This window comes from Furipterus horrens, unplaced genomic scaffold, assembly GCF_987537825.1.
Source record: "Furipterus horrens unplaced genomic scaffold, mFurHor1.1.pri manual_scaffold_3, whole genome shotgun sequence".
NCBI lineage: Eukaryota > Metazoa > Chordata > Mammalia > Chiroptera > Furipteridae > Furipterus > Furipterus horrens.
The window spans coordinates 188,212,154-188,236,463 of NW_028327173.1; the positions used below are offsets into that span (position 1 = coordinate 188,212,154).

The window sequence follows — 24,310 nt, forward strand, 5'->3', positions numbered from 1 at the left end:
ATCTGTGCAAGAGAGGAACATCAATTGGTTGCCTCCTGTATACTCCTCGACCAGGGATTGAACCCGCAACTTTTTTTGATGTATGGGATGATGCTGCAACCAACTGAGCCACCTGACAAGGGCATACAACATTTATTTTTTAAGTTTTAACTGCGAGTCATATATAAAAGGTTATAGTTGAGAAACTCTTTTGCTACTATTTCAGGAATGTTTGGGTATAGGATGGGCTCATGACATCACCAGGAATAATTCCTGAGTTCTTCATGAATCCACAGATTTATAAAGTGTACCTGGGGATATAGTTTCTTCCATAAAATATAGGTGAAATTTTAATCATTCCTTCTATAGTCTTCCTGAGAACAGAACACTTTGCTGAGATATGGAAGTGAGGACCCTGGCTGGACACTCATCCATTTGACTCTCCCCTTCCTACCAGCCCTGCCCTGGGCGCCATTTACATTTATACCTGGGCAACCTCTACAGTATGGTGTGGACTTTTCAGATGAATCACAAATAGAACAGATGACAAGGTCTGCCATAAATTGGATCTTGCCTTACAATAATAGCATGAGGCTAACATTGGGACCAACATAATTGTCTTTACATAGTTTCATTACATGAATTTTTTTCTCCCAGGTTAGGCAGGTTATATGTAACTGTAGAGAAACCAGCTGTGTGAGCTTGAATAGCAGCCGTCTCCAGTCTACCCCGCCCACGCTGCACAGCTGAGCCTGCCCACTTCGTTCACCACTACTGGATCTTGCATGGCTCATTTTAGATGAAAACTTGAATTTACTGCTCGTAGAACCAGGGTTTTTCTTGAATTAGATGCAAGATTCTAGACTCAAAGGTCATTATGAACAAATTTTTTAAAATAGTTATGGAACAGATTATCTCTTTTCTTTTTGTACCAAGGTCAGGATTTTTATGACATGCTTAAACGTGTTGGTGTTTGAAATTTCTAACAAGAATTATTTCTCTGAATTGTGTTCACTCTATACGTTAAGAGAAACTGGTGCAATAAGAACAGAACACCCACTTGCCATCTAAATAGAAAAAGTCTAATTCTATTTAGTTTAAATATATGAGCTTTATGTTTTTCAGGTGGCCTTTTGAATATGGAATTTTATAATATTTGTGGGCTAGTATTTATTAACAGAATTAATATTTATTTGACAAAGATAGGTGCTATGATGAAATCATTGTTTTGCCCCAAATATATCTAGAGTGTAAGGGTAGAACTGAAATAAAAATAGCTGGTTGTAGTACATTGAACTTTGCTGTGTCTATACATAATGCAGGATCAGTAATGAAATACTGATCTGTGTTCATAGGCTCAGAAGAGTTTAGCTATTTTAGGGGCTTTGCGTAAACAACAGGCATCTTGGCATATAAAAGCATGTTGTTCCTTTCTCCTTCCTTTTAATTGAATTTATTGGGGTGATACTGGTTAACAAAATTAATACAGAGTTCAGGTGCACAATTCTATAACTTATCATCTGTATTCTGTATTGTGTGTTCACCACCTTTTTTATTAAGATGAACTATTGTCAGCTGTTATATAAATATTTGGCGTTGGATCTTACTGAACTGTTGGTGCTTTTGCGTTTCACCCGAATGCCACAGGGTCCCCCTTTCCCTGCTGCATTTAGCTCCAAGTAGCTGGACAGAGTGCCTCTTCCTCACTTGCACAGAGTGTATGCAGCTGCATTTGCAGCCCCGCCCCCTGCTCTGCAGACACTAGCAGCATAGAGGGTGTGAAGACTATGCCTGGTGAATACTGTTGAAACAAACTTCTCCTCAGAGAGCCCATTAGTCATGTGCTCAGCCAATTTTTATTTGTAGAAAATGCTCTCTAAGTTTATTTCATACAGGTTCTGAGCTAATTTTCACTGCATCATTTTCTACTTTGAGACAAAACAAACATCTGCTTAATCCTTACTCTTCCTTTATTTAGAGTATTAGCTAGAAGTTTCAGGACCTGTGTTTTCCAAGTACAGTCTCCCTGGATTGTAGGTGTTGGACTTACCTTAAGGACTTAAGCGCTTCCCTGGGGAGCTCAGGCTGCAGCCCTCTGACTCCGTGTTTGTAAAACTACAGCCACCCTCCTTCAAATTTTGCTTGTCTTCCAAAACTTTACTCTTTTTGGGGGGGGTCACTTCTTTCAAACCTGTCACATCACTCCCCAAATTTTGTGTCCCCTACAATTTCTTCCTCATTTTTGTTTTAATCCCATACTGTGCAGTATCTTGGAAACGTTTATTTCAGTAACCTCAGCCATCATCTGTAGGTGGGCAGTCCCTTAATAGTCTATATTCTCCTTGATCTCTTCTTTACATTTCATAGTCATATGCCTGACTCCCTACTGAGCCCCTGCGCCTGAATGTCACAGTGTCTCCTACAAGTCCAAACTGACCAGTTTCCCTCCATCACCTCTTCCTTCTCATGTGTCAGCCACCTTGCTAAAGGACTTGGCTGCCTCCCTGAGTATCCAGAGCAGAACCAGGATTTATAATCACCTTCCCCTCCACCCTCACCACCATCTCCACACCGTTCGGTTTTCCAGCCTTCACATCTGTGAGTTCCTCATTGTTAAGCCTCCTCTGTGTCGTTGCAGTCGGGGCTCTCATTTCACAGGAAGATTTCTCTGACCAGAACATCTCGGCATCCTTCCATGCTGCTTATGCATGGGACGGTCCATTACCATCTCCCCTGTGAGTTCCTGCCTGGCTCTCTCTCCCCTGCCACCCCAGGCTCTAGGCATGCAAATGCCTTGCTGCCATGTTTTCTCTCTTCCCGGTGCCTTTACACCTCCTTTGCTGGATCTGCTTTCAGCTGGGCAGCTTAACTACTGGCATTTTCACACCAAGCCTCTGAGCAGGCTCCTTTAATTTCTCCGAAACTCTCTGCACCTCTACCTTAATTGCCTCTCCTCAAAGTCTTCTTTCTTCTTCATCTGTGTTTCCAACTTAAGGCAGTCTGTCTTATTCATGGTAGTATCCCAAGAACCAACTAGAGAGTCTGGCATTTTAACACGCTTTCAATGAATTTTTTTTAAAAACTTTATTTAGTAGTTAAACCAACAGGCAAAAGAACTTACTTGAAGTAATGGGGACAAATGTGAATCAATTCAGGAGAAAATAAATCAGTTTTTTTTTCTATTGTGGTAAAATATGCATAACATAAAATTTATCATTTTGACTATTTGTAAGTACACAGTTCTGTGGTGTATGTACATTCACAGTGTTGTATAACCACTACCATCATCCGTCTCTCTCGAGAACTTCATCTTCCCGACTAAAACCGTATCCATTAAACAGTAACTCCCATTTTCCCCCTTGGCCCCCTCAGCCCTGGCAATGGCCATTTATTCTACTTTCTGTATATGAGTTTGTCTACTCTCGGCACCTCAGGTAAGTCGAGTCTTATATTTGTCCTTTTGTAACTGTTTTATTTCACTTTGGCACAATGTCTTTAAAGGTTCATTCATGTTGTAGCATGTGTCAGAATGTCTGTCCTTCCTGTCTTAGCTCAGGAAGGGGATGGGGCTTAAACAACAGACATTTATTTCTCACATTTCTGGAGGCAGGAAGTCCAAGGTCAAGGTGCCAGGAGATGGAGTTTTTGGTGAGGACCCTCCTCCTCAGTTGCAGGCAGCTGCCTTCTTGCTCTGTCCTCCTCTTATAAGGAGACTGTTCCCACCAAGGAGGCTCCGCCCTCATGACCTCATCTAAGCCTGGTTACCGCCCCCAGGTCTCCACACCCAGAGAGAATCAGAAACCAACCTAATTGAACATTCTGTAGACTCCCAAAGTATTGCTTTTTGTTGGACTCTTTTGGTTTCCCGTTCTTTTAAAAAATGGCAAATGATGATGGCATACTAAAATGGCACAGAAAAAAGGAGAGTTGTAGAGATAAAGGCATAATGCAGCCCGAACCATGGTCAGCACTATGTGCTTGGTAAGGAATTGATGGGCTAGTTTGCAAATGGGTCTTTCAGGTAGAATTCAGCATTTCTGAAAACCAAGAGCATTAGTCCTGGTGGAACTCTATGGGAAAAGAAAGTCGCCGGAGGGGTGTTTTGCTCTCCAAGCACAGGGCAGTTGTGGGAGGGACTGGGAGTCTTGGAGACCGTGTGAGGAAGTGCACATGGGCAGGCAGTCCAGGCTGAGACCGGTGTGGTGTGCTATGTTTTGGCTTCTGCTTCTGTTGTTTTTGTTTGTATAATGGGATACGGAATGATTTTTTTTTTTTTTTTCAGTTTTTTCTAGTCTTTAAAACCCTAGCAAGTCCAAAGAAAAATTTTAAAAAGACCACTTAACTTCTCACCAAAGGATTTGGTTGTTGACTTCTTTTTGTGAGATATTTGTGAATATTGGTAGAGAGTAGGACTAACCAAAGTGGTTAATATTTGTGGTGGGCTAATGATTCTTATCTGTCCTGTATAGCTCTCAAATTTTAGACTTCTTTCATCAGCTTTCCTGTACTTTGACCAAAAATAAAAAACAAATCAGCACAAGACATGATTTGGGCATTCCTTTTTATGCCCACTGACCCAGGGTCTTCAGGGTCAGCTCTGACCACTCCACTGCTTTGCTGCAGGACCTTCGGTCCTTCCCTGCTGCCTCACAGATGGATTTTTGGCTTCCTCATCTTACTATATGAGAGCTCACCCTGCAAAACCCACATGTTCTTCCAGTCATGGATTCCCCCCCACCGCCGCAATGTCCCACCCAGGTCTGGTGCTCCAGCCTAGCATGCCATCGTGGTGGCCTCTCATTCCCACATCCTAATTCCTGACTGCTGGGAGCACCCTTAGTTTCCCACAAGACCCATCTGAGGTGCATTCCTTCAGAAGGCATTTTCCCCCTGGTTTCCCCAACAAGATATGACTTCTAACCTGCCCCAGCCCCTGTATATTCTCTTTGTCCTGTCCTCGTGACAGTCTCGTTTGTACTTAAGTTTTTCTTAAAAACTCTAAGTAGCTGTGATTGGGCTCAGGTTCTGTTCAGAGTCCTTTGTGCAAGTTTTCTCAGTTAATCCGCCCAGTAGCTTAGTAAATTGGTTGCAGTTTACCTCTTTTACAGATCAGAATGCCCAGGTATTGAGGAAATAACTGTGCAAAGTCATAGCTGGTTGGTGGTGGAGCTGAGATTAGCATCAAGGCCTTTGGATCTTGGAGCCCCATCTTAGCTGCCATGCTATATGAATTTAGCCCACCACCACATGTAGAAAGCACTTGAGACACGTTTGCCAAATGGGCACGTGCATGTTGGTGTGCTGAGGGGCCAGTTTCTTGCACTGCAGTCAGGGCCCACAGTTGCACGGGCCCCCACGTGTAGGAGGGCCCATGCTGTTTCATGCTCTGCTGTCACCGCCATGAAATTTATAACACTGTTTGAACAAGGGGACCCACTTTTTCATTTGGCACCAAGTCCCACAAATTATGTCGCTGGTCCTGCCTGCAATCCGTTTTTACTTTCTGCTCTTTACAGTCACCCTCAGATATCAAACTGAATGTTCTGCAGAGGCGCCCGTAACGTGTGCCAGGTTCTGAACGTCCAGCAGCTTGCCAACAGCTGTGAAGTGATGACCCATTTATCCCAGCTTGATGAATTGCTTTAGTTTCCTAACTGTAAAGAGACTTGTTCCTTGTTGTAAACTGACCTTGTCGCAGGAAGCTCCTCAGAACAGGATTTCCATGATCCAGTCTGAAGAGCTGATGTGAATCACATGGTCTGCAAGCCAGGGATAGTGCTGGTCCTCGCAGTCCACAGCAGGAAAATAGGAAAAGACAAAGGGATGAGTTGTTGAATTTGAACACATCTTCTTCCGATCTCCTCTGATGGTAGTGCCCAAATTACATTGCCTTGAATCGTTTCAGAGATTTTTTTTTTAACATAATTCTGGAAGAATCTCTGGTTGATATGCATTGCTGAAGACAGACTTGAACTTGATCCTATTCCCTGGATGAATAGTGTTTTAATTGCTCAGTTGTGGTAAAAAGCTACGCTTAATTACAGAAGCAAGTGTCTAATTTGTCTGTCATTGCTGCTATGAGACCCCCTCAGTTGTTTTTGCCGTCATCCACTGTTTGCACTCGAATTACAGAGCGTCCTGTCTCCTCGGACACATCTAAGCAGTACTGTCTATCACTTCGGAGTAAAAATCAGGAAATAGAAGCATAATTTGAATTATACTACATCACTACACAGGGGAAAAAATGTAACATCAGTTACACAGATACTGAGAATTCCTTATCCATAAATTGATAAGTTATAATCAATCACAGTGTGAAGAGATCAATTTAATAAGAGTCTGCTAATGTTAACACTGTATGTGTAGTCCTGTGAGTTGATTCATGGGCAGGTTGAGGTGGGCAGGGTTTTTTTATTATTAGAAATCTGGGATTATTTTTTAGCAGTTCTTTTCTCTCCTTTATCCTGGTGTGAGACTGCTTCTGTAAAAGTGAGGAACGGATACTGATCTTGGACCGTCTCTTCTTAAATATCCATCCCCTTCAACTCTGCTTGCATTGCAACAAAATGCACTGCACATAAATGAAAAGCTGGTGTTCATCCTGCAGGCTATGGAAGTGTTGTCTGTTGGACACATGAGCTTGACTTTTTCAGTCACTGCATTCTTTGTACCATCAGAAAACCCTGGTATTTTATTTCGGCAGAGGGAATTACTAGAAAGCATTTAAGAGAACATTTAACATCAGTTACATTAAAAACATTTAGTTATTTCTTGGCTAAATTTATAAAACTATAGGGAAGAAAATCTGAAATTAATGCTAAATGGCTTAGAAATTTCCTTTCTGACAGTGACCAGAGTATTCTTTAACAAGATTATTCCACAGAAATAAAAGGTCTCACAGCAACCAAAAGAAGTAAAAATTTTAGTCTTGACCTATTTGGGCCCTAACATCTAGAATTTCCCGTGCTCATTAAGACTAAGAAAGTACAAAGGTCTGGTTTAATTTCAGAAGGAAAGATCTGTAACTTGCCCTAACTCTTCATTGGCCTCAGCAACCCTTAAAATAGAGTGAGTAGGAGGACAGGGATTCAAGAGGTCGGCTTGCTCTTCCCACGTGAGCCAGCTTGGGGGGTGCTCTTCTAAGTGCTAGGACATCAACCAAGCCAATGTGCAGGAATGGCCATCTGCAGGCTATCTCTAGCAGAAGTGGGCTGCCCGCACGGCAGGCGTCCCTCCCTGAGCTAGGTCTGGTCTCAAATAATATTGGTGTGGTAGTATCAAATTTAGAATATTTGGAAAGAATTATAAGGCATGAGAATAAAGCATAATTCTGTTTTTTTTTTTTTTCCATCATACATCTCAAGCCCTAAAAACATTTGGGTACCATTCCTGTATATATATTCTATGTGTGTGAACAGTCAGAATACAAAGCCACTATTGAGTTATGTAAATGCAGAAAAGGGATGGGAATGAATGCTGGCCTTCTGGAAATGCTATTTTTTCATTTTGGGATAACTCCAGTAACCAAGTAGAATTTTCTGATGCACTTGCCAAATAAAAAGAGCTGAGGTTGAGAATGAACATGAGATATTTTAACTTAACATACAGTTTGGAGAGCAGGGTAGAAAAATGCAAGCTCTAAATACAAATATGAAAGTTACATTTTGACTTTCCCTTTGGAATCATGTTGTCACTTCCTCATCAAAGCATAAACATTTTCACATTCACCATAAATATAAATCATTGGCATTACTTGTTTACCCTGAAGAGATTTAAATCTTCAGGCCCCAGTCACATTAACATTCTACTGCCGGCTCCTTTCTTCCCCATCTTTCTGTAACACCTTCTCCTCTTTGCAGTAAAAACATCAAAGCAGCTACAAAATGAAACTGTATTTGAAGTTTCTCTGTATTAAGCGCATATAAAAGCTGAGCTCCAAGGCAGAAAGTAGTGTGGTCTCTTGTTACATGTGGGCTAATGCCGTTCCTTAAGCCTTACCTGGTTTTCTTCTTTGTACTCAACTCCTTCCATTCCTCCCCAACTGCAATCCCCTTCCAGTTATTCCAGAATAAATAGTGAGATCTTTGGAAGATGTCTTAGTGAAAAAAATAAATAAAGGAACACCCATTTTATGGCACTCAGATATATGTCTCAATCTTTTATCAGAACACATAACCCAAAGTAGGGATGAGCCAGTGTTCTAAGACCCCACTGGTCTGTATCCCGCCACTGCCCCACACATGGCCCTCTCTCGACTCCGGCCTCCTAGTGAGGATGCCAGCCATGTGGTTAGCCTGTATTTCTCTGAATCAGTGTATCAGTGACCAGGTTAGATTGATGATGTTACCAGGAAGACCTTAGACACTCTGCCTCTTTTCCTAGCTTCTCATCACATTGTTCAAGGACCTAGGATCCCAGGTCCCTTTACTTGCCCACTTCACAATATGTGGAGTTGGCATTGCCAGTAAGTTTTCTTGCCATTATATGTCAGATTGATGATATCTACAGGGGTGCCTGGGCATGATTCCATCATTCCCTTTTCTCGCATTTAAGAAAGCATATTCACTTTGAATGTGTTATGATTGTTTTTAGCAAATTATTCACAAAATCTTGGCACTTTATTATTAGTGACCAACTGTTTTTTTATCTGATATAAACTAAACTCACCACGGTTGAGAACCCCTGGCTTGGGACAGCTGATGTAACTGTGGCTTCTTGTCCTGAACCACCTATGCAGTACTTCATTTTCTACGTTGCTGATGAGCATTCTCTTTCAAACATGTTGAGCAGCCAGAGATATAAAGAAAAATGGGGCTCAGTCCTGCCCCTTAAGGACAGACTCGGGGAGGCAGACACACATAAAAGTGACCATTCCGTAAGATGTGTTGTAATGGTGCAAAGAACAGACTGGTGTGGGACTTGACGTTCAAATTAATCTGTGAATTCAGGCATATGATGTTGGAACTAGGCCATGGAGGAAAAGGATTTGATGTGAGTGGGGGAGGGAGGAGCTACTCCAGGCAGAAAGGACAAGCCAAGTAAAGGGATGACTTAGGAGAGTGAGTCTGAGAATAGGGCGCGCTGAATGTGACCGGAATGCAGGGTACATGGAGGCAGGCACAGAGCGTGCAGACCAGGATGACTGTCAGGATGGGCTTGGGCAGGACGGCCCACGGCCTGGAAGAGGGTGCCAGGGATTTGGTCTTCATCCTATAGGCAAAGGGAGGCTATGGAGAGGTGTTAGCAGTCAGGTGACTTGGGATAGTAGGGGACGTTGGAGGTTTGGGGTGGACGAAGCGTGGAAGTCAGAAGGCCAGTTAGAGCACTGTCACACTGATCCAGGCGGAGATGGGGGAGCTTCGAGGACAATCAGCAGGTTGGAGGCCAGTTACCTTCTTTGTCCTTATGTTTTCCAGACTAGCACCCAGCGTGCCTGAGCACACAGTTTGCTCAGTAAATAGTTGAACTTAAGTAGACCAAATGACTGTGGAAGATGAAGAAAGGGGGGGAGGGATGTCAAAAATTTAACTTGGAATAACAAGTATAAGAGGGACAGGTTTAGGGTGTCAGGGCTGAGAAATGGGGAAAAGTTGGTTAGTTTTTAGGAGGTTTGACTGGAATTGCAGGTGAGGGCATCCCATGGACATATCTACGAGACAGCTGGAGATAACAGGTTTGTCACTGAGAGCTCTAGCTCTCAAGTCAGTTCTGCCCTTGAGCCTACATGGATTTGCGGGTCATACTTTTTAGTATCCTTATTCTTTGTCTATTAGAAAAGCTTCTCATTGTGACTCTATTTTCCCTTCTGTCAACTTGCTATACCTGAAACCCTGTGCTGTAGAAAGTTGATAGCTTATGGTAGGAACCTGCCATAGTTCAGTGAATAGGTTCTATCCCAAGGTTTGAGAACTTTGGTTTCAGTGTAAGCTGCCCTTATGTGCAAAACTGTCTGACTATGCAGACCTGCTGCAAACTGTCCTATAAGAAAAGAAAACCCAGCCTTCTCCAGAGGGCAGCAGTGGCTGAACACAGCATGGTGGGCCTTCAGTTCCACCTCCTCAGCTATAAAAAGGAAAGAGAGGACCTCTCTGCTGCAGGAGTCAAAGGCTTCGTGCCAGCTTCCACCTCAGAAATAAAAGATCATTGTTATTAAGGTTCAGTTCACATCCAGTAACTGTTGTTAGCACCACGTTGATATTCCAGCAGTTTCCTCGTTGCCAACTAGAGTAGATGTGGTAGAAAGGAAAAAATACATCTGTCCTGGCCACAAAGCTCTAGTTCCTATCTGGAGAGCCAGTTAGCAGGGTGAAGGGATTCATTCATTAATTCCACTTAAATTCAACAACTACAGTTCTAGGCATTTTTTTTTCTTTAACGGAAGTTATTATATGGTGATGGTGCTATCAACCAAATTCATAAATACTAAATAGCAAAATCTGAATATTCATCTAGACTCTTAAATTAGAAAACAGAGAAGCATAGAGAGAATGTACCAGGCTCACTGTGGTCATGTACTCTGGGAGAACTAGCATGAAAAAGTGGAATTAATTGCTGTGTTAATGCCACTGGGGTTCAGTTATGCTCTGCACGGCCATACTAGGAAACTGCATACACAGTTGAGCCCATTGAATTCTGGCAGTTTTTGGAAACATATATGTTTTCTTCTGTTATTTTTGCCCCCCCCCCCACCTCTGCCCCCTTCAAGGCAGTTTTCCAGCTGTTCCCTTGGGGAATAATTTCATGGGGAAGTTTCTTCTGTTGGCTTCCAGCGGGCTTCATTTTCACTGTCTGCATGAAATCGCTGCCTTGTCGCATATATATTATCCCTCACGCCTGCTGTGGGAGTTTTCCCTTTGAATTGTTGACTTCCTATTTTTGGTTTGTACATGCAGGCTGTCTCCTGGTTCCGACATCTATGTGACGGTCTCATCCATGGCTTTAGCCAGGTCCCAGCAGTGCCGCAGCTCCCCCAGCAACCTGTCTTCATCCAGCGAGACCGGCTCTGGTGGGGGCACTTACAGGCAGAAGTCCATGCCTGAAGGGTAGGTGTTTGCCCCATTGTCCACAGTTCCAGTTGACATCGCTGCCTTTCATCTGTAATTCAGATGTGCAAAATGACTTCCATTCAGCCAGCCTTGATCAATTTATGAAAGAACAAAAGGGAAAATGTGGTTAATACTTCACATAGAAAAATGTTTTAATGGCTGGTGCAAACCACTTCTTAGGACGTGTAGCATTCTCTGGTGTCTAAGGACTTAATGGCAGAGAAATCAAATTACATCTGTTCCTCCATGATATATATTGTCTCTTTTCATAGTACAGAACTTGTGGTCTCTTACTATTTCCTCCAAAGTGAACTCAGCAGTCTATTGCTTACACTCATTTTGCTGTTAAAGTAGAGGAAATGATCATCATATCCATAGCTTAAAATTGTTTTTTTCAGACTTTAAAAGTCTTCTGTGATTTCAGCCTGTGCGTTGCTTTTTGGTTTTGTTTTTCATGTTTTTTGAAAACACTAGATGTCCCAAACTAACTGTTTGGCTTCTGATAAGACAAAACAAAAAACTAAATGCACATGATTTTAGAGGCTACTAAAAAGGAAAAAAAGAAAAAGGAATATCTGAAGCTGGGAAGTAATTAGCAGCAGAACAGTGCCTGGCACACATAAGCTTTAGCCTTTGCCCAGAGGAGAAGTAAAGGAACCATCAGTGACTTCCTGCTGGGACAGCTCTGGGAGAACTTGACAAAGAACTTGGGACCATTTGAAGATCAAATGTAAGAAGTTTATGAAAGCTGATGTCTCTGTTTGAAGTTTTCCCGCAATATGTGTTTTAACAAATGCACACATGGTTTGTTTATTTTCTTGAGATTTTACCATGCTACAAAATAATCACCTTCGTAGTGGGTATTTTTATCCTATAGTGTTTTGTTGGTTTTCACAGCTATTAAGTTTGATTTCTTTTTTATTGTGAAATGTTTGTTAACGAAAAGTAGATAATAAAACCACTATAAAATATACTCTCTGCTCACCTCCACCCTCAGTATCTCCCCCAGGATTCCCTTGATAGCATATCTAAAATGCATGCCTTATTTTAATTACTTTAGTGACAATTAGAGAAAAATTTTAGCTCTTATTCATGATTTTCTGCAAAAGGTTTTATGAGTTAAGTATTATTATATCACACCACAAGCCCAACTAATTCTTTTTTTAATTAGTAGATTTTAAATGGCCCCATTTGACTTCAGAATAAGAATTCACTGCAACTTCAGTGCTAGAACAGCAATAAAATATAAACGAGCTAGCAACAATAACAAAAAAGCATTGTTTTCTTCTGTCTGTGATATACTTTTAATGTATACCGAAAATATAAGTTGAAACATTAATGTTTGGTGAATATTTATATTAGAAACATTTATATTAGAAACATGCCCATTCTGCACAGTTCTTTTAATGAGGTGGTAATTATTTATCTTGATGTTTAATCCTAACCCTACCATAGGTGGTATTCAGGGTTTTCCCCATTGTTTTGTGATCTTACCCAGTGACTACTTACCGTACTGTGTAACATCCTTTTTAATGCCGAGGTTATACAAGATGGTGATGATACTGTGGAGAGAAAGAAACTTTCCTCTACCCTTCAAGGTTCTTTCTCGGGTTTAATAATTAAATCTACATACAATAGAATAACAGGAGGAAATAACAAAATTTAATTATACACGTACATATGAGAACCCCACATACACAAGAGGTTCAGAGACAGAAAGGGAAAATGAGGTATATATGACATTCTGAGCTAAGGATGAGGTAAGACACCTTGGGGCTTAAGAAGGAGGAAGGTTATTCCCAGGACAATATGAGCAGATGCTCAGTATTAGTAGTTTTTCCTGTCCTATAGATGGGTCATAAAAAGTTGTCAGTAATAATCTCTTATGGGCAAAGCGCCTAATTTAAGTTCTAGATAGTTGAGGGGGCTGAAGTTTCTCTTGAGCCAAAAGGGTCTTGGTTGCATTTAGCTCAAAAATAATCCACTTACCACAGAGTCACACCTTGGGGTGATTCATTCTGAACCCCTACAATACAGCATATTCTGCTAGATCCCAAGCAGTGTTTGCCTCTATCAGTGATGCCAGGTGAATTGGTTCACTGTCTGATTCACATGTGTTGCCCATGGGCCAAGTTTAATTTTAAAGTTACCCATGCCAAGAGGAAAATGATTACATCTCCTCTACAACTCAGTCCAGTAAAAATAGGTATGTACAGGTGACAGTGAAACAGGAGTGTTTCCAGGCTTATTAATGTTAAACTTGGAAAAGCTTGAAAGGGTGACGTCATGACAAGAGGTCAGTAGACCATCATTGTCCATAAATGTGATCTGCTCCTCTTTGTTGTCCTCTCTCCGGTTCAGTGGGCTTGGTGTCTACATGCGTAGGGTGTGTGCCTGCCCTCTCTCTGGTCTGAGCACCTTGAGACCATCGGAGTCAGCTGAGAGGCAAAATCAAACAGGGGGGTTAAGTGGGCCTTCTCCACTTGAGGGGATGAAGAAAACGGCACCTACACAACTGTAGGATGGGAATGGGCAGTAGTTCTGAAGCAACTTTTGAAAAGACTTTGCTGTAGGGTCTGTTCTGCCATCCTTGGGGACTTAATTTTGGGCCTCACACTCGGAGAATGTTGACAGCGCAGGGCACGTCCAGAGGAAGGGATGGGCTGGCCAATTTAGGGATTTGGAGACAGTGGTGTGAGGAACACAACTAAGGACGTACAACCTGAAGATGAGAGTTGTGGAGCAAGGAGGCAGTCTTAGGTGAAGGGTTAAACTTGTCTGTGAGGGCACCTGATACCTATAAATGCAGGTTATAGAGAAGTTTCCAGGCCATTATGAGGGAGCCATTTCAGAGCTGTCAGCTGCTCTCTTGAGCAATGGACTGACTCCTGAGGGGAGGACTCTTGGTCACTGAACATGTCTCATGTATCAGCCAAATGATCACTTAAAAACTCCCTCAAAACTGAGCTATGGCTCCTAATCTCCCAGGTGTTCCTCCAGACAAAGGTACAATGAAGCTCTTCAAAAAGAGGTACTGTGTAAAATTTGAACAGATTTTGTCTGAGCTCCTCAAGAATGGGGTCTTTGTAGTCCTAATACCTGGCATGCAGCAAATGAGTGTGTGTGAGAACTGAAATTAAAAGTCCATGGGATGAAAATATTTTTAAGGCAAAATTTCAAGACAGTCTTACTTTATCATTATTTAAAACCAGATAGCCAGAAAAGGGCTCCCCTGTGGATCCAGAGGTTTGAAAAGTTGTTTTTAGTTTCCACTGTTTCCCAAAAGTAAAAGCAAAGTCAGAATCCAATTCTAATTTTTCTGTGCCTTTTTGAAGAAGTCTTAATTTAATGCAAATTTAGAAGAGGAGAAGGCAAAGATAATAATTAGTGAAAACTTTTTTTGTTTGTTTGGAAATGTGCAGTCATTGAGATTTAAATAAATCAAGGTTTTTGTTTTTAATGATGGAGGTAACTTTGTTTAGTGGGGCTTGTGATTGACTTTGTAGGCAATTGTCTTTTATGCAAAAGTAACTAGGGAAATGGTATAGTAAGAGTTTTATGAAAATATTTTACAGCCTTCTCTACTTTGGGTTCATATGATGGAATTGCCATTTTATAATTGAAGACATGAAGATGAAACTTGAATGACTTGGATCAGGGGAGCTGGAAATTGGCTCCAGGTCTTCCTCTTCCTAATTTCTTGCTCCTCCTAGCACCACGTGGTGGTTCTCCTCATACATTTAGCAATTTGTAGTAAATAAGACACCTATCATAAGCATTGATCAATTCAAGCCCTGTTTAGTTTTTTATTGTATAAATTACTTATATAGGTTCATTAGTAGCCATATGCAAATTTGTAAATTTTCACCTGAATGTTTGAATTTATACTCTGGTCCTTTTTCCTGGGCTGAGGCAGGATTTAGTGGGCTGATACTGCTAATCAAGACACATGCTTTAATGAAGCATGTACTGTATTATTACTCTACACAGGGAAAAATAAAACTGGTTCATTAAGTAGCTAAATATTTTTCCAGAAATAGACATTTGCCTTTATATATGCCAGTTTACTCACTACTAAGGTGCCCTTCCCAAAGGCAGTTTAAAATTTATACATTTTGAAAATGGTCTCTAGGTAATGTAAATGATAGCAATCTTTGTCTTTCAGACTTCAGAGTGCTTAGAAAATACTTGTTCCAGGAATGAGCAGCTTAGCAGATTCAGTGACTTGGTGACTTAGCAAATTACTGAGTTAAGAGAAACCCCTGATATGTACCCACTGGAAGATTCACATGGAACATGAGGATGGTGAAATTTTTCCTTTGGCTGTGAGTGACAGTCTGAGGTTGGCTACACAAGGACTAGAAAATTTTGGTTTCTTTATATATCTTAGGTTAGCTCGTTCCTAATGGCTCCTGGCCTTGTTTACGGTCTATAGACTTACCCTACTTACGTTTCTGAAGAAAGTGGTAGATTTTAACTATAGCAAACATGGTTCTGGCACCCATGTTCATATGCACGAGGACGAGTACACAAGTACAGACACGCAAGCGAAACTAGAAGTACCTGTCATTAGAGTGTAGTTCATTACACCTAGGACTGCCTTCCCTTTATGGGTGAGGTTTCTGATGCTGTCTTTGCCTTTGTTTGGGGAAATCACCACAGGTTTGGAGTAAGCCGCAGATCCCCAGCCTCCATTGACAGACAGAACACTCAGTCAGATCTCGGTGGCAGTGGAAAATCCACACCCAGCTGGCAAAGAAGTGAGGATAGCATTGCCGACCAGATGGGTAAGTCACTAAATTTCTACAAATGCAACTTGTTTTTACACCGAGGTGACTTTGGCTACTTCTTAATGATGTCATCAAAGCATTCTGTTATATAATACGACCCTGGTTAATAAATATGAATGCAAATTAGTCTTGGTTAGATTATGTATAAGTGAAAGCAACAAATAAGGCCTAAGAGAAAGGTCAAGGAATTCTAAGTGACCCCAAATCTAAAAATAGAAATGACAAGAATTTTCAAGACCGAAATTAAAATGCCAACTGCCAAATCTCCCTCCCACCTCGTTTGTCTGTTTGTTTTTGCCTCTTACCAGTGCCCTGAAAGATTCGTTGGTATTCATACTGTGAGTTAAAAAAAAATTATGTGCAAAATGGGCAAGAGATAAAATTGTTGTTTAGTCACATATGTAGCTTGGCTAGGATCTCTTTCCTCCCCTATATGCTCTTTTCCCCTCTACTCTGCTATTAAGCTGTCAGCTAAGGACATGTCTTAGCAAGATAAAACAGCTGAATGTGGAAGATTTTCATTAGTGAACCTTCATTTGGATTTCTGGTACATAGTCCTCTCTCCCTCTCTCTCTCTCTCTCTCTCTCTCTCTCTCTCTCTCTCTCTATATATATATATATATATATATATATATATACACACACACACACACACACATACACACACACATATACATATATGTGTATATATATATGCAGTTTGCTACAATGACACCATAACACTAGTTGATACAGTTACATTTTGCCATGAAACATGATTAAGTTTCAATGCAGTAGCATCAGAGATTTAGTATCAACACAGTTGATGACGCATCAGGGTCTTGAAGCTACATTAGGTGCTTTTTCCATTATCTTATCCTTAGTAGCATTACTATCAGTGTAGGATTAAAAAGAAGTAAATTTCAAGTCTGAAGAAGATACTTTCGAAGACAAAGGACCATCTTTTTTTTAAAATCTTTACTCAAGGATATGTTTATTGATTTGAGAGAGAGAGAGAAACATTGACGTGTGATAGAGAAACATTGGTCAGTTGCCTCTCGTACCCACACCCTGACCAGGGGTCAACCCTGCAACCTTTTTGGTGTGTGGGATGATGCTCTAACCAACTGAGCCACCTGGCCAGGGCAAGGCCCATCTTTTTTACCCTCTTAGCAAAGGCATTGTCTCGTTCTGTTTTAATGACTGTGCCCATGTAAAGGTACTGTGAACAGAGAAGGGACTAGAGGTACATTGAGGAAAAGAAATGTAATCCCTGGGTTCTAAAGATATGCTTTGTTCTAATAACCTCAGTGAAGTGTGCCTTATTATTGAAGCCATCTGTCATTCCCACTCTCATCCCACCCACCCCCAACACAGAAAACCTGAGCATATTCTGATCTGCCGCCCTGCTCGACAGAATGTTTTTAATCCCATATGTTGATACTGTTGAGATGGTAACGACACACGTGCAAAGGATCCCTTCTTCATCATGACTTGATCAGCTTTTTTTGGCTCCTAGTGCAGGCTCTGAACAAAGCTGCTAGCAAGCCCTTTGTTCAGTGTTCAGTGTCACACTTCCTACTCATGTGCAGTTATATGAGGGATGAAAAGGTAACTTGGGACTGGAAAGGGTAATTATAAGGTTCGTCCTAGACCCATATTCATTGTTTCACATAAACTTCCCCCTTGTCTTTCTTTCCCTGCATCCCCTTTAGTTTAGTGGCGTCCCACTTTCCGGAGATAAAACTCTGAAATTAATATGGATGAATCCCTTTAACACAATTGTTCATCTTTTCAGTAAGATATACCTTAATCTTTTTTATTTATTTATTTTGCAAGATACCTATAGAGCCTGCCAGCGAAGGCTTTCTGCCAATTGATGGCCTTCCTCTATCTAAAACCTAAGGCTTGAAATAAAATGATAAAATAAAATAAATTTGTATAAGGTTTTACATTCCAGAAGAATAACCCAGCCTTTTCTACTTGGCACAGCAGAAGGAATCTCTGGGGCTTAGCTGATAGAAGCCATGCTAGGGAGAAATCGATAAAAATAATTATGTTCTCATTACACTCTATTGAGTGTATAAAGGTCAGACCTTTGTACACTCAGTTTGTAAGAACAAAATTCTCTAATGACTTTGAGGTCACTCGTTGAAAATGCTGAGGAGATTCTTATTGTGCACCAGACTCCGGGCTTTGGCATCAATGGTGCCCCAGCGGAGAGGAGGCAGCCAGCTTGCTTAATTGGCTCACTCATACCAGTGGACGTTCACTGTCCGCCTCCTTGCTTTGAAAATGGTTGAAAATCAGAGTAAAAGAGTATGTTGCCCCGTCCATTATGCGTCAGCGATGGTGTTGCAGAAGCCCAGAATCATTACTGTCAGCTAGAGGTGTGTTAAAGACACCAAAAGGCTGGCCTGTCACCTTTGGAACCCCACCATGCACGCCAGCTTAGACTCCAAAAGGAAGCAATTGCTTTGAGTAAACTAGTTGCTGTGTGTCTTTTCTGTTGTGCTTAGCTTACAGTTATAGAGGACCTCAGGATTTCAATTCTTTTTTCCTCGAGCAGCATGAATATACAGGTAAAATATTTCCAAAGTGTCATGGTAAGTAACGCGTGATTGCATCCATGCCTGTGTAGGGAACGTAGACCAAGCTAGGTTAGCTACACTTTGCAAGGAATGAATTTCATAAATTCAATCCATGTATTTTATTAGACTTTTCCCCCAAACCAAAAGTTGATTCCTAACTTTGCCACATTGTTCATGGCCTTTGGTTTGGTGGTATTTGGCTATGCTAACGTGTGTGACATGACACGTGGTCACCAGCTGCAAGCTTTACCCATCGGCCACTTAATTTCCGACATGCTATCTTATTGTGTAAACTCTCAGTAAGCTTACTGCTGAAATTCAGAATTTGCTGGTCAGTCAACTAAGAGATACAGTGGCAAGCTGTCTCATTTGTCGGCACGTGCTTGGGTGTGTTTCGTACCCGCACCATAATGTCCTGTGCTTATTCCAGAGCCCACGTGCCACCTCCCAGCAGTATCAAAGGTGCTGCCAGCTTTCCGCGAGAGCCCCAGTGGGAGATTAATGCGGCAAGATCCTGTGGTTCATTTGTCTCCAAACAAACAAGGGCATGTAAGTTCACTGTAAAATAATAAAAATGTTAGATTCCTAGCAATGTGCCTTCCTGCAATATGAAAATAGTACAGGTCTGCTGTGCTCTTTCTCCCACACAGTCAAAGAGGAAGTCATCCTGGCAGGAGGGTATTTGCTCTCATGGCGCTGGAACTTCTGCTGCCAATGGCCACAAGTTTGCTTTGAGATAAATTGAAATTCCTCTCTGGTGTGCACCTGCCACCCCTACCATCTGTATAGAAGGCCATGTGATCTAATCACAAACAATCCTAAAACGTTAGCAATAGAAATGTGTTAGGAATGGATTTTGTTTGCTCACACAATTGCAAGCCTGAGTTATGGTTGGAGCATCAGGCAAATGGACGGACAGCTTCCTGATAACTCCCCTACTACTTCTCTTATCCTCCATAACTGCACACACTTTTGTCCTTTTACGGTAGTTAGACACAATTCCTCATCGCTTAGGAATGGGGAATAGGAGGTTATCATTTCCTCCTCCTTTAAATGCAGGTGATTTCTTTGGTCTCTCTGTTCACTGGAATGTGTGTTTATATTTACGTCATTCTATGGAGTGAGGAAATACTGTATTTCATATTTACTAATTTATAAGATGCTCAGAGAACTTTTAATGAGAGAGTTCCTGTAAGTTTTGCTCTAGTGAAATGAATATTGAAGCTAAAAAAAAAACTGAGAGAGCATGAGAGAGACACAGAGCCAGAGAGCACCCACACATGTGCAAGCACCCTGCAGGGCTGCGTAGAGAGATGCACCCATGGCATGCGATGTTATCACAGTTCTACTCGTAACTGATAGACTTCCCCAGTCAATCTGTCAATTTCCTCACCTTCATTAATAATTTTTATATTGATTACATGGTAAAATAATATCTTGGATAGGTTCAGTTAGGGAAAATATCTTCTTAAAATTAATTTCACCTGTTTCTTTTTATTTTTTATAATTTGGCCACTAGAAAATTTTAAATTACAAATGCAGCTAATATTTCTGCAGAGAAGGAAACGTGCTTGACCCTCTCAGCACATTTTAATGCAGACTTGCCACGTTTAAGGTGCTCAGTGGCCACACATGGCTGGGGGCTACCAGATTCCACAGCACAGACACGGGACTAAAGAAATTCTGCCCAGCTCATGTTAAAAATAAATGAAGGCCTATAATGCAAAAGTTGTTGAGAAAAACTAGAGTAGCACCAGTGAAGTAACTGGGATGGATTCTTGCTTAAGGAGAAGAGCTCTTTATCTTTTCACTTTGGGGTGAAACTGAGTGTCCTCCTCCTTCCTTTACTCTCAGCCGACAGACGCACACACTGAACCCCTTCTCTCCTCTTTTTTTTAATCCCTGCCCTGTATCAGGACTTCCTGCTGCTATTTTAAAATATTAATTTATTCAGATATCTTTGGGACTCTTATCTCTTTGGGAAACTATAAAATATTCTTTCTAAGTAACTAAGCCACTGTGTAGAAAGGGTTCTGTACTCATTTTACTAATTGGGATATAATTCACATACCATACTATTCACTCAGTTGAAGTGTACAATTTATTGGTTTTTAATATAACAGAGTTGGGCCACCAGCACCAAGATCTAACTCTAGAAATGTGTATCACCCCCACCAAAAAGACCCTGTATCCTTAGTCACCCTGAGTCTTCCCATCCCCTCCATTAATCTTTTTTCTGTCTCCGTTGAAGTGTCTATTCTGGACCCTTCACATGAATGGAGTAGAATATGTGGCCTTTTATGTCTGGCTTCTTTCACGTAGTTTCACAATGTTTTCGAGGATCATACATGTGTAATGTGTCAGTGCTTCATTGTATGACTGAATAATATTCCATTGTATAGAAATACCACATTTTCTTATCCATTTATCAGTTGATAGACATTTGGGTTGTTGGCACTTTTTGGCTGTTATGAATAATGCTGCTGTGAACACTCATGTAGACGTTTTCATGTGAACGTACGTTTGCATTCCTCCTGAGTAGCGACTAAGAGTGAATTGCAGCCTTTCGCACAGCAGCCGCCCCGTCTTAGGTTCCCACCAGCAAGGTGACCGATCACTATTGGCTGCCCTTACACCTGGAGCCATCCAGTGTGTGAAGTGTTAGCACATTGTGGTCTTGATTTGCATTTCCTTAGCGACTAAAGATATTGGGTATCTTTTCACACGCTTGTTGGCCATTTGTGTATTTTCTTTGTAGAAAAACCCATTTAAACCCTTTGCCCATATTTTAATTAGGTTATTTAAAACAAGAATTTTTAGTTTTGATGAAGTTCAATTTATCTTTTTTTTTTTTCTTTTTTGTGTGCTTTTGTGTGCTTTTGATGTCATGGCTAAGAAACCATTGCATAATCCAAAGTCATGATGATGTATACTTATGTTTTCTTCTAAGAGTTTTATAGTTTTAGCGCTTACGTTTAGGTCTTTGATCTTTTTGAGTTTATTTTTCTATGTGATAAGGATCCAACTTCATTCTTTGTGGATATCCAGGTGTCCAGCATATTTGTTGAAAAAACTGACCCTCCTCCCTTGAACTGACTTGGCACCTCTGTATAGATGATACTTCTAAGTCCTCCCCAGAAAGCTGTCTCCTGAATAGATGCTAATGGGAAAGGAGCTTTCTTTAGGAGTAAGTCTTATATTCTGCCTCTATGTACTCTGAGCACAGTAGGTCTTTTCTAGTTGAAAGCCTTTTAGAAGTGTCATTTTTTTTCTATTTTTAAAATTAAAATATTAAAGACCAATGAGAGTTTAGATTTATTTTCTGATTAAAATTACCTCAGTACTATTCATACTTTGGCATAAGTCAAAAAATGAAAAATGGATTCTTAAAATAACACTCCCAGTACTCTCTGCCTTCGAAACTTCTGCAACGGTTTTCCCCGGCACCTCCTAGTCTCACGTCGGTGTGCTGTCATTAGACTTTTCTGCCCTGAGAACCTGTAACTAGACACATGTCACAGGGTCATCCTCCCGAGTCCTTTCCCTGGTGTTCCAGAAGCGAAGCCTGTATGTAAGTAAGTCCTGCTTCCCTTGCAGTCTGATAGCCACTACTCAAGCCACTCAAGCAGCAATACCCTCTCCAGCAATGCGTCGAGTGCCCACAGCGACGAGAAGTGGTATGATGGGGACCGCACAGAATCTGAGCTCAACAGCTACAACTATCTGCAAGGCACCTCCGCAGACAGCGGCATCGACACCACTTCCTATGGCCCCAGCCACGGCAGCACCGCCTCCCTGGGGGCCGCCACGTCGTCGCCGCGCTCGGGACCAGGCAAGGAGAAGGTGGTACCCCTGTGGCATAGTTCCAGTGAAGTGATCTCCATGGTTGACCGGACTTTAGAGGCAGAGAGCCATGGCATGGACCGGAAAGCAGAATCCTCCCTGAGCTTGGACATCCACAGCAAGAGCCAGGCCGGCTCCAGCCCTCTGACGAGGGAGAACAGCACTTTCAGTATAAATGATGCTGCTTCCCACACGAGGTAACTGCCCTTCCCTGCTGCTTCTCCCGTCCCCAGCCCCGTCCTAGGGGAGTTTCCAGCCTCAGCCCACTTCGCTTTTGCTCAGTAGTGTATAAAGAAAGGGCGTTTTCATGCAGTGACAGTTATTTTTATATATTTAGTGCCTTTATTTGCTGCCAAAATGCTTTCTTCCTCCAATCCTAATGCTTTATTTTAAACTATGAGAAAAGTCTACAGGTTTAGTCTTTGTAAAGTGGTCTTTGATTTTACAAAAGTTTTTTAACTGTGTACTAGAATTAGAAGAATTTTGTAATTTGGGCTTTTAGCTAGTGGTAAAGGAAGTAGAATGGAACAGTCTTTTGAAGACGTGAAAAGAAAATCTGGATTGTATTTTTCAAAGGAAGGGATCTTTTCTGAGATTAACATGGCATTATTTACGATGCTGAACGCAGCCTTTGCTGCCTGCCTTTCAGAGAACATCACTTACCCCGTGTTTACATAGTAATTTTTTTCATTAATTGGCTCCTGAGAGTAATGCGTTGAGTTTGGGGGTGTACAACAGAAAAGCGTAGCTAAAATTAGACATCCCATCTACCTTTCAAAATAGGAAAGTACACATTCCCCTGTATTCTTGGATAGGCAAAGAAAGTACCATTTTTCATTTCCTCCTTTGGATTTGAGCCTAAAACCCAAAGTATGACAAGATTCTTCCTTTTGGGGAAGGAAACACTCCATCACTAGCTTTGGGGGCCTGCTGATCTTTGTGGTGGTTTCTCCTTTTACCTGTTATTGTTGTTGTCAGTCATTGATCAGCCTGTGTGACAGCATCTAACCTGGCTGTCCTCTGGGCCTCTTGAAGAACAAGAGCAGAGAAGCTGAATTTAGTTTTCCTTTTCAAATGGGAATCCAGGCAAAAACAAAATCTGTCAGTAAACTTCAGATAACCTTCATGAGAGAGAACATCTTCCACTTAATTTGGCTCTGTTAAACTTGATCAGTTAAATATTCAGTTGTCTCTTTTCCTCTGTATTGTTACTGATAAGATTCTTGAGCGTCCCATCTTTTAACCCTTTGAGTGCCAACGCCGCTGTGAGCGACGCTGACAGATTTTCCCAAAAGTGCCATCATCACTCCTAGCGACTCTTTTTTTTGATGGCTATAAATGTAAATAATAATGGAATAGTTCGTATTCTATGTTTTGTTCTCTTTTTTTGTACCTCAGGTTATATATTGATATAATTTTTTCTCGTGTTGATCCAAATTTCGAATTAGGCATGGCACTCAAAGGGTTAAAATTCCAGGTTAGCCCAGCATTTTACATGTCTGTCTGTTTCCTATGCCCACACACCAGTAATAAAAAGTTATTGTGGTAGGTCCAGAAACATGGCCCCCAAAGGGTATTAGCAAAGTGGTCTCGGTCATAAGTACGAGGCATCCAGTTACCTTTCCATAATTCAGGAAATAGAATGTTTGTGATTCGCATGGGTTAAGGAAGTGTTTGGAAAAGCAGAACGGAAGGCTGGGCATCAGATACCATAATAATAATATAATATAGGAGAATCACATGACACAGAATTAGGACACTCGCGTTTTGGCATGCCCCATTTTTGAGTTCAGAGTAGTTTCTCTGCGGTTTCTTAGTTTAGATTTACTCTTGTTTATTTGGCTTCCAGTTCGTCGTTTTGAAAGGAGGATGTCTTTTTTAACAATGATGTTCAGTCTGGGGATATAACTCTGGTCTGATTTGATGGTAGTAGAAGAAAATAAGTTATAGAGGTCTTGTCTAGTGTGGCATCAGCATGGAGTAAGGTTGGGAAAGCCAGGCCTCTGAAGCCAAAGCACACAGCATTGGCCACGCCGTCTTAACAAATAGAATGAATCCCAGGGGATCTACAAAGTCCCCACTG

At 41.3% G+C, this 24,310-nt stretch overlaps 1 protein-coding gene across 1 annotated transcript in view; it reads left to right on the forward strand.

Annotated features, from left to right (window-relative positions):
• The window catches only part of SIPA1L1 (signal induced proliferation associated 1 like 1), a 291,340-nt gene that overhangs the window by 234,788 nt on the left and 32,242 nt on the right, over positions 1 to 24,310 (forward strand). The window contains exons 13-17 of the mRNA XM_090271076.1: positions 10,872 to 11,021; positions 15,687 to 15,811; positions 18,313 to 18,375; positions 18,815 to 18,933; positions 21,982 to 22,424. Of these exons, the coding sequence (XP_090127202.1) occupies positions 10,872 to 11,021; positions 15,687 to 15,811; positions 18,313 to 18,375; positions 18,815 to 18,933; positions 21,982 to 22,424 (900 nt within the window). The remainder of the gene's footprint in view (positions 1 to 10,871; positions 11,022 to 15,686; positions 15,812 to 18,312; positions 18,376 to 18,814; positions 18,934 to 21,981; positions 22,425 to 24,310) is intronic.